This window comes from Vicia villosa, unplaced genomic scaffold (genome assembly GCF_029867415.1).
Source record: "Vicia villosa cultivar HV-30 ecotype Madison, WI unplaced genomic scaffold, Vvil1.0 ctg.001162F_1_1_3, whole genome shotgun sequence".
Taxonomy (NCBI): Eukaryota; Viridiplantae; Streptophyta; class Magnoliopsida; order Fabales; family Fabaceae; genus Vicia; species Vicia villosa.
This window is the reverse complement of record NW_026705510.1, coordinates 105,592-116,022: the sequence shown is the minus strand read 5'-3', so window position 1 is coordinate 116,022 and position 10,431 is coordinate 105,592. Positions and strand designations below refer to the sequence as shown.

Here is a 10,431-nt window from a genome sequence, read left to right as displayed (position 1 = left end):
AAAAAGAAACAATGATAAGAGAATGGAAAAGAATCATTGAATGAGTTGTTTGCAGGCTCAGATGGTAAAGGTGTATTCTTTTTTCTTAGGCCAGATGAGATTACAATTATGTCACATAACCTCTATCACCTCATCAAGTCAGGTGCACACCCTAAAAAATAGACTCAAATAATGCAAGGGATTAAAATCCCGAAAAAACCAATAAATCGGATTTTAAAATAGGAGACCAAAGCTTAAAAAGATAAAATAAAAAGTAGGGAGATCAAATTGCAATTATACCAGTATAAAAAAAATCATAATACAAATTTATTTTCATAATACAGAAGCAGATGCATTGACACTTACTATAATAATAACACAGTTGAAACCTGATACGGCATACTAAAATCAAATATAGAAAATTATGTTCTTTTTTATTCATGACTATATACTTGTCATTAATTTCAAGGCTCTAATACTATACAGAGCCTTGAAATTATGGTACGCGGCATTCTTCGATGTTCCAAATTTCCTTAGCATACTGAGCAATTGTCCTGTCACTGCTGAACTTCCCGCTCCCAGCAGTGCTTAAGATAGACATTTTCAGCCACCTTTTCTTATCACTGCACCATGCAAAACAAACCAAAAAAACAATACATACTTTGGATAATTTTATGGCTTAAATATTAAAACAAGAAAACGCAAGAGATCGAGTCTTACCGATATGCTTCATCTACTTTTTCCTGAGCATCCATGTAGCTTGGGAAGTCATAACCAACAAGAAAGTAATCACCGCGACCATAGCCAGAATTTCCTTCCAATGAATCAAGCAATGGGTTATAGTCGTAGCTTCCAAACACCCCACTCCTTATAAACTTCTTTGCCTCTTCGAATCGAGGATCCGGCTTGAACTTCACAGCACAAAAATATTGATGTTAGCAGAAGCTTGTGAAAAAAGGGAAAAAACTACTTATTATTTTATTCATACCAGTCCATTCTCTCGTTCCTTCCTGAGTCGAGGGACTTCATCTGCTGTTGCGCCAAAGAGGAAAAAATTCTCTTCACCAATCTCTTCCCGGATTTCTACATTAGCTCCATCTAATGTACCGATTATGAGACACCCGTTCAAAGCAAATTTCATGTTGCTCGTGCCACTTGCTTCCATTCCTGCGGTACTAATATGCTGCGATAGCTCACTCCCTGGGATAAGCACCTCCGCCACTGAAACATTGTAATTTGGTACAAACACAACCTAAAACAAGGTTTGAACAAGTTTCATTACAATATGTTACTTAAAAAGCATAATGTAAATGATTGTAGTTTATGAAGGAATGTAACTAATATTTTCAACTTTCTTAAGACAAAGCCACTGCTGCAATCTAAAAAGTTATGCAGAATTAAATTACCTTCAAGTAGCTATTGACTTCAGGATCACTGTTTACAACAGAACCAACATCATCGACAAGCTTGACTATCCGTTTAGCATTTGTGTATGTCGCAAATGCCTTTCCTCCAATCATGACCGTGCGTGCAGTTGTATTTTTCCGTTCTTCAGGGCTCATCTCCTATTGTTATAGTTTAGTCATAAAAGAAAATATTTATTGAAGTCATCTTTCATATAATTCTGGGATCCTTCAAAAAAATAGTAAACCTTCAAAAGTGTCGAGAAAAATTAGTAAATTAGAACAAAGAGTTTCAAAAGTGTACTCCAGCTGTTTCTCATACCTTTAACTTTTTATATCTATAGATCACACCAAGAATATTTAGCAGCTGCCTCTTGTATTCGTGGATACGCTTGACTTGAATGTCAAATAGACTGTCAGGGTCAATGCTCTCCCCTGTCACTTGCAGAACATACTGTGCTAAGCGCTGCTTATTAGCCCTCTTTGCAGACAGCCACTCTGCTTGTAGATCTTCATTGTCAGCAAACTATAGGGAAAAAAACCACGAATTGAATGTTAGAATGTTGCAATAATAGGAGTCAGTTAGTTATCTTTAGAGAAGTATCCAGGTACTCACCTCACGAAGACCTGTTAGTAAGTCAAGATTGGTTACCCATTTATCAGTTTTTAACCACTTTGTGATTATCCTACTTAGCTCAGGACTGCAGAAATTGATCCATCTTCGAGGCGTGATGCCATTAGTTTTATTTTGGAATTTTGTTGGCCATATTGAAACATAATTTGCAAATAATTCGGACTTCAATATATCACTGTGTAACTGTGCAACACCGTTCACCTATAATAGGACAGGCCAACAAGAAGTAAATAAATCTCAGTTGAAATCAATTCCACAAATACAACGGTTCAATGGCTCAATCGATGTCGTAAGTGTATTTGGAGAAATTAGAGGATATACGACATGAACAGGTTAAGATGGATAAGAAGCTATACTTTGAAGTTCAAATAAGTGTATCACTTACAGTATGAGAAGAAACAACACACAAATTTGCCATCCGAACTACTGGTTTCTGAGGATTATTGTCCAAGATGCGCATGTTGGGAAGTTCGTCCTCAAGGTCCAAACGGGTTTTACTTATCAATGCAATGAACTGCGAGCAATTTATGATTTGCACATCAAGTATGTCAGGACACATCTTTCACTGGGTTTATTGAAGAGAAGCGACGAAAAGAAGCAACTTACACGTCTGTCAATTTCTTCTATGATTTCCATGTGACGAGGAAGCAATTTCCACATAACAGGTTGAGACCATTTCTCCAGCGCTTCGGGGAGGACGGTGTGATTAGTGTAAGCAACCGTCCTGGTTTAAGTTATAGCATCATATTTTAGCAATTGACAGGTAAGAATAAAGTCGAAAGAAAATGGAAAACAACAATTCCACGCAATGCAATAAGTTCTACAATTTACTGACTTTGATGTCACCGCCCATGCTTCATCCCATCCAAGCCCTTCGACATCCATAAGTAATCGCATCAACTCCGGTATTGAAAGGGTTGGGTGGGTATCGTTCAATTGTACAGCAACCTTAGTTGGGAACTCGGACCAGTTCCAAGGTCCTTGCCTCCTCTCCTTGAAACGGGAGATAATGTCCTGTAATTGGTGCAAGATGAGAGGTCAATAGTAAGAATAAATATTCTGTCAAACCAAAAATGTACCTATATTTCTTGTTGGTATTTGGTAACACGAAATGATGTAACTTTAGTCCTAATTGATTATCTAATTGAAAATATCCATGCCATAGAACCAGAATACATTGTTTGTTACATTTAATAAATTAGTGACATCTTTGGAATTTAAGATAGCATCAAACCAGCATAATACAATCATTTACCAGAAGAATAACTTACTTGGAGTGATGCACTGCAGAGAAAGTACTGCTGCTTCAGCCGTAGGAGTTTCCCACCTTCTGTGGCATCACCAGGATACAAAACCGAGCAAATCTACAAAACAATTTTTTTAATATGAAACTGCTTCACGGAAATTTATGTTTTAATTCTTCTCTACAGTGAGAGATGATAATCAGGGTTGAGGAGGAAACAAAGTTCAATAGGATTTGATCTGAAATCTTATAAAGAAGTCAATCATGATCTTTGACAATAGTTGGGTTATTCCTGAAAAGTATTCAATATTCTCTGATACCAACCTGTTGTGCTCGTGAGTGAAGAACTGAAGCAGATTCAAGCTGCCCATCATTGAATAAAAACAAATCAAAATCATCAGCGCATGCTTTTGCTTCCCAGAGGCGAAGACTGATGGTGTTCTTGGTCTGGTATCCAGGAATTGGCACATCATAAGCTAGTGCTTGCATAACTTCTCCGCCTATCCATTGTCGGCTAATATACACACCAAACTGTTAAGTATTTTCATATTGCTACCCTAGCTTTCACTATCATAGAAAATCATGACCCAAAGCATTGTAAAACTAATTTTCATAAATAACTCGTTAAATTTACAATTACCTTCCATCAGGGTTAACTTCGACCTGGCCAAAGAATCTGATCGGGTACAAAACATCATGCCTCACAATTTCCCAAGGGCTAAATTTCTGTTTGATATTCATTCGATTTTATGCATCAGTTTCCGGCAAATATGTGATATAATTTCATGGATTAAAAAGAAGGAATACAAATCAAACCTCAAGCCAATCCTCAGCAACTTCCTCCTGACCTTCTTTTGCGATTATCTGCTTAAATAGTCCGTACCGATACCTCAAACCATACCCCCAAGCAGGCAAATTAAGTGTTGCCATGGAATCCAGAAAGCAGGAAGCAAGCCTACCAAGACCACCATTTCCTAATGCTGCATCCTTCTCCTGCAAAGATTCATGTTTAAGGGTACATCAATCATCTTTTATACACTAGATATCAAAACCAATCACAAATATGAGGTAATTTAGATTTATAGAAGAAGCTTTCATTTTGAACATACAAAATTTCATTTTATTACTACTATTTCTTGGTGATAAATGAGAGAAATAACAATCATTTATTTCACATGAATTGGGGCGATTTTGTAACATACAAATACTTCACAGAAAAATATACTATTTCACACAAAAGGTTGCAACTTTTTTATTACCTGCTCTGTTATTTCTTCAAGTTCAAGTCCAAATTTGCGCAAAGCATCAGCATACGCATCTTGGATATTGAGATTTCCAATGGCATTGGTCAAAGCTCGACCTTGAAGGAACTCCATGGATAAGTAGTATGTTTGCTTGGGATCAACTTTGTGAAAATGCAAGTATGTTTCATTCCATTGCTGAAATAATTATCATCAATGTTAAATCCTAGCATTAGTCATATCCAAACAAATAATAGTACAACTATACTAACCTAGGACTTAAAAGTGAGGAAAGAACATTCCAAAGTTTGATTAATCCAAAACAAAACACTAACATATAGATCCAAATTTCAAGTAAATGTATAATGTTATACCTGAATGAGACGATCACGAACACTCTCTGCAGTTGCATAGTAAGCTTGTTCAAGCTGAAACTTGAAAGGAGAAAAATGGGGACTAAACTGAGCATGGTAACTGATGTTAGAGGCAATCTCATCAGGTTTTTCAGCCAATGGATTAGCCAAAGGTGGAACTTTAGCAGAAACTAAAGAAGCACTCCCACCCGCACCATTAGTCTCTACTTTAGAACCCATTTTTGAAATCCTTATCTTTCACCTATGACCAAATGAAAAACAAAAAAATTAGACTAGCCCTTTACTCAAATTGTGATAAAAATAGAAACTTTATATAGTATGAATCAAAATGATCATGAATAAAAAACATTCGAAAAGAAGGAAAAGAAAGGTACCAACCAAACCAATTGTTTGTTGAGGTTGAATAATTGAGGAAATGGGAAAGAAAGAGATTAAAAAGAATCTGGATTTGGAAGCATATGTGAAGATATTTGAAGGAATGGAATTGCTAGGCCACGAAAGAGTATCAAAAGATATGATGCTAAATGATACTATACCTTAAGTGAGAGTGAGACACATGAAGTGGACACGGAAAGAGAGAAAGGGGAGTGTGTGTTGAGTATGTGAATGATGAAAAGAAGTGGAGAAAATATCTTAGGTGAGATTTTATTTTTAGTAAAATAGAAATAAATAGTCAATTTAATTCTTCAGAAATTGTAGGATTGTTTTGATCAATATTTTAAATTTCTAAAATTAGAAAATGTTAATTTCGGGATAATAGCACATGCCACAATGTATAAAAATTAAGAGCGAAAAACTGTCAGGTGAATTAAATATGTCTATTTTACCCTTGAAATGTATTAAGGTTTTGGGTCGAATTCTCTGAGGGTGCAAATATTAATATTAAATTTATAAATTTATTTTTTTATGAAATTGATCAAAATTTAAAGTTCACATTCTCAATTATGTCTATTCGTTTTTTTTTTTGGATTTTTTTAATTAAATAATTTAACAATTAAAATTTAGGAGTACTTTATAAAAATGAACAAATAAAATATTACACGTTCAAACTCACATTGATGTATCTAATATCTCTCTAAAACTATCAACTGAATTGCATCCTAATAAAAATAGTAATATAGGAGATGATTTTCACTCATGTTTCAACTATATGCATTATTACATTCTAGTCAAATTATTTTTATTGAAGTTGAGAAAAGAGAGAAGTGAGCATGAAGGAAGGAGGCTCACATGAGATGAGTGTAGATTAGAAGATAATTTTAGAACGGTGAGAAGGTGGACACGTGGAACCGATAAAAAAAGGTGAAAAAGGTTAGTGAACGGTGAGAAGGTGGACCTCACGGACAAAGATATATCGTCGGTGTGTGCTACGTTTTCTTAAATTCACGCGACATGGTATTTTAGCAATAATATAAAAGGTTTGCTATTTCTTTTTTTTGGTAAGCAAGGAGTAATATATAAGCGAGCACTAGGAGTACTCAACCCTGATACAAAAACGAGCACGACACTCGAAAAAGGAAAATTACATACTAAATAAAACTTATCTTAAGTAATGCATCAGCAATTTACAAAAGTCGTAGAAGTTGCATTTGACATACGTAATTTCTCTCCGAAGAGATCATCTCCAAACAAGAATCTTAATACTCCAAACCAAATCCGGAACGCTCCACTTCTCATTCCTAAAAATCGTTGCATTTCACTTGTTCCAAATGACCCAACACACCGTTAACCAAATCAAGCCTTCGAAACCCTTCTTTACTTTCCTCCTTTTAAAACCATCATATGCTACTCTTGAATTTAGATTCTGATACCCTGAATTAGTCAAACTATATGATACAATTTACATTCACTAGTTCAAAATGAACAATATAATTTTAAAATTTACACCCGATATACTAAAAACGGGTGTAAATAAGAAACTTGGTGGCATTTTTGTAAATAAAGTGTAAATTTATGATTAATCATGTGAAAATATACACCCTATTTTTAAAAAACGGGTGTAAATTAAAACTATTATTATATTTAAATCTCAATTACTCCCATTAAATTAAAAATCGGGCGTAAATTTAAATAGACTTAAAAAAAATATTTATTTTTATAACTCAAAATATTATTCTTAATAACCAGTTAAGTAAATATTGTGAGTATTATGAATATTATCAAATTAATGAGTGTATATCAATGGGTTTAAATTTTTTTTTTTGGCTTTATACCACCGGTTTAGTCCGGTTCGGGGGCGAGTTCTGGCATCAAGTGGTTCCATCCCCCTCCCGATCGCAGTTGCCGAGGATCGAACCGTGATTCTCCCTACCAAGTCCAGCGCCAATCACCACTGGACCAACTAACGATTGGTTAATGGGTTTAAATTTTTAGATGAATAAAATATACTAAAACTCTTTCACCAACCCATGGCACATTTAACCAAACCCATTTTTCAGCTCTGTGAACAATCTAGCACATAAAAATGGAGGAAGCATCTAAAACCATTGCACACCTAATCAGAGGTATCCAAAACGACGATGAATTAACATATCAATTTTCATTTTTCATTTTTTTGTTTAAAATAAAATCAAATTGGTTCAATCTTCGTTTTCGTTCTCAAATTTTCTTCGATCTGGGAAATTCTGTTCGAATTTTTAGGTTTGAGGTTGTTCGATTGAAATTCATTGCAACGTGGATGTTGTTGATTCGTGAGATTTTGAATTTTGTAGATTTTGAAATTCTGTTCTAGATCGTTTGCTGTTGTTCTATGGCGTCGGCTCAGGTGCTGCCGAACAACTCTGCTTCGTCTCGGAAGCAAGAGCATCTGGAAGCTGGCAAGCGTCGGGTATGTGTTTGATTTTGATTTTGTTCGAGATTCTGATTATAGAATTAGGGGTCGTAGTTTTGACTTTGAAATTTGTCATACACGTGAGTTTCAATTTTCAAAGTCTATATTCTACAGTATTATTGTTTTCCTTTTTACGATAAGCTGTAATTTATAGCATAAGTGCTTATTACGATAAGCTGTTTTCACAATTGCTTATTCTAGTAGTAGTTAAGGTGAAATAAGTTAATCAATTTTTATTTTGACTGTGAAATTTTCAGAAAGATGGATGCTCTTGTGTATGCTTTTGTGGCCTTTATGCTGTGTGGTTGTGCTTTTGGAAGAGAATGCACGAACACTCCGACTCAATCGCATACGTTGCGATATGAATTAGGGGTATCAAAGAATGAGACATGGAAGAAAGAAGTGATGGCTCATTATCATGTAACACCGACTGATGATTCAGCTTGGGCGGACTTGTTACCAAGGAAGTTCTTATCAGAAGAACATCAATGTGGTTGGAGTGTTATGTATAGGAATATTAAGAATTTGGGTGTGTTTAAGCCACCTGTTGGATTTCTCAAGGAAGTTCCTAATTTGGAGTATTTGTTGATGTTGGATGTTGATAGGTTGATTTGGAGCTTCAGGAAGACGGCTGGATTACCGACTCCGGGTAAACTGTATGGTGGATGGGAGACTTTTGATGAGGAACTCAGAGGACATTTTGTTGGTAAATTTTATTTTAGCTTCTGGAATTTACTTTTGAAGGTTAATTTATTGTTGTTTTTTTTTTATAATCGAAGGGCATTACTTGAGTGCATCGGCTCTAATGTGGGCGAGCACAAAAAACGATAGTCTGAAGGAGAAAATGTCGGCTCTTGTTACCGGTCTATCAGCTTGTCAGGAGAAAATCGGAACAGGCTATCTATCTTCATTTCCTGATGAGTTTTTTGATCGATTTGAAGTTGTTCAATTTGTTTGGGCTCCCTATTACACCATTCACAAGGTATAAGAAAAACTATGTTTTGACTAGTGTAAGTGATTTTGGCCTTAATATTGTGATCTCGATTACTCGACTTTGACAGATCATGGATGTTTTATTGGATCAACATGTTAAAGCTGGGAATCCTCAAGCTCTAAAAATGTTGACATGGATGGTTGATTACTTTTACAGTAGAGTGATGAATGTAATAGCAAAGTACACTGTACATAGACACTATGATTCACTGAATGAGGAAACTGGAGGAATGAATGACGTCCTTTACAAATTATATAGCATAACGGTAGGTTAAATAGTTTGTGTAGTTTCTTTTACTCTCTTTTTGTTTCATGTGTTCATATAATGGATCTTCACTTCTTGACTATGTAACTATGTTGCTTTTAAGTATATAAATCAACAGATATGGATTCTAATCCATAACACATGGCTGTAAATTTCAAGATGTTGCAACTTTTCTTCAAATTAATTTTATGAGAGCACTTATAAGTTATAACTAATGTTAGCTTTCAGATGAAATAATACACAATATATACCAGAAAGTTTACATGCTTCACAAGTAATGATTATCCGGAGTAGTGCTTCACTAGTGAGATCATTTTGGTGCACCGAGGAAAATGTAGCTTCACAACCAAGGCAAATATAGCTGATGAAGCCGGTGCTTCAGCCATTATCATTATAAACAATCGTACAGAACTTTTCAAGATGGTTTGTGAGGTAAATGAAACTGATGTGGATATTGGAATTCCTGCTGTTATGCTTCCACAAGATGCTGGATTAAACTTGGAAAGACACATACACAATAAATTGATGGGTATGTCGACTTTCTTGGAAGTGTAGCTTATGTTATAATTAGTTGCTGTTTTTCTTTGACGTGGAACAATTTAATTATTGAAATATCTACTTTACGTTTCGATATCTGATATATATAGTCTTTGTGCTATTGCATGTACACTTCTTGCACTTAAGTGGCCATACAGTTATATTCTCCATTGCGTCCATTGGTTGATGTTGCGGAAGTGTTTCTATGGCTTATGGCTGTTGGTACCATTTTATGTGCTTCTTATTGGTCTGCTTGGACTGCGAGAGAAGCTGTTATTGAGCAAGACAAGCTTTTAAAGGTTACCGAGTTTTCTCTGTAAAGGAATATTTGTGCTCATATTTATGAATTCGTTAATTCGGTTACTGATATATGGATGACTTTTGAGCTTGCAAGATGCTTCAGAAGAATATACTGCAGAAAGTGTTGGTTCTCGTGGTTACGTGGAAATCAGTACCACAGCAGCGATTTTATTCGTTGTGCTTGCTTCTTGTTTCTTGGTTATGCTGTACAAACTAATGTCGTTCTGATTTGTTGAAGTTCTGGTGGTTCTATTTTGCATTGGTGGGATAGAGGTGAGTTATTCTCATCTCGGCTTTGTTCGTGTCGACTAGATTACTTGATGCTGGTATATTGGATTCCTGATACCCCTGATAGCTTTCTTAGACAACTTGGTACAAAATCATCTTCTTCCAATTTGCAAATGAAATAGGTTTAGCCACATTCATTGTCATGAAAATTATAGAGATGAAATTAAAGTATTAGTTTCTTTCAATTTGATTCTACTTAGCAGAATTTTTTGTATCTTAAAGTGAGTTATGTGCTTGCTAGCATTAGCAATTTCACACTTTTTAAGGTTGACAATTGTTGGAGCATCTTAATGTTTTGCTTGAGTTATTTCCCTGTCATTTTGACTTTTCATTTTGCTGGAATT

At 35.1% G+C, this 10,431-nt stretch overlaps 2 protein-coding genes across 2 annotated transcripts; one reads left to right on the top strand and one right to left on the bottom strand.

Moving 5' to 3' along the window:
- Positions 1 to 284: 284 nt before the first annotated feature.
- Positions 285 to 5,483, bottom strand: LOC131633676 (alpha-glucan phosphorylase, H isozyme). The gene is made up of 16 exons (XM_058904368.1): positions 5,253 to 5,483; positions 4,875 to 5,115; positions 4,519 to 4,698; positions 4,076 to 4,252; positions 3,900 to 3,985; positions 3,584 to 3,773; positions 3,288 to 3,380; positions 2,852 to 3,030; positions 2,623 to 2,740; positions 2,402 to 2,530; positions 1,999 to 2,217; positions 1,705 to 1,908; positions 1,386 to 1,544; positions 968 to 1,231; positions 700 to 890; positions 285 to 602 (listed from the first exon to the last, which is right to left on the bottom strand). Exons 2-16 carry the CDS (start codon positions 5,091 to 5,093, stop codon positions 476 to 478), a joined length of 2,535 nt encoding a protein of 844 aa, XP_058760351.1. The 5' UTR covers positions 5,094 to 5,115; positions 5,253 to 5,483; the 3' UTR covers positions 285 to 475.
- Positions 5,484 to 7,623: 2,140 nt separating this feature from the next.
- On the top strand, positions 7,624 to 10,067 carry LOC131633672 (uncharacterized). The gene is made up of 7 exons (XM_058904365.1): positions 7,624 to 7,701; positions 7,819 to 7,847; positions 7,962 to 8,410; positions 8,484 to 8,686; positions 8,766 to 8,963; positions 9,257 to 9,491; positions 9,647 to 10,067. Exons 1-7 carry the CDS (start codon positions 7,624 to 7,626, stop codon positions 9,817 to 9,819), a joined length of 1,365 nt encoding a protein of 454 aa, XP_058760348.1. The 3' UTR covers positions 9,820 to 10,067.
- Positions 10,068 to 10,431: the final 364 nt, after the last annotated feature.

Excerpts from the sequence above, each read along its gene's own strand:
- LOC131633676 (XM_058904368.1), bottom strand. The coding sequence starts at position 5,093 with ATGGGTTCTAAAGTAGAGACTAATGGTGCGGGTGGGAGTGCTTCTTTA. Across the intron at positions 3,031-3,287 it reads TCTGCAGTGCATCACTCCAA|GACATTATCTCCCGTTTCAA; the intron begins GTAAGTTATTCT and ends CACCAATTACAG. Across the intron at positions 2,531-2,622 it reads TAGAAGAAATTGACAGACGT|TTCATTGCATTGATAAGTAA; the intron begins GTAAGTTGCTTC and ends AATTGCTCGCAG.
- LOC131633672 (XM_058904365.1), top strand. The coding sequence starts at position 7,624 with ATGGCGTCGGCTCAGGTGCTGCCGAACAACTCTGCTTCGTCTCGGAAG. Across the intron at positions 7,848-7,961 it reads TTTCCTTTTTACGATAAGCT|AAAGATGGATGCTCTTGTGT; the intron begins GTAATTTATAGC and ends TGAAATTTTCAG. Across the intron at positions 9,492-9,646 it reads CATACACAATAAATTGATGG|TGGCCATACAGTTATATTCT; the intron begins GTATGTCGACTT and ends CTTGCACTTAAG.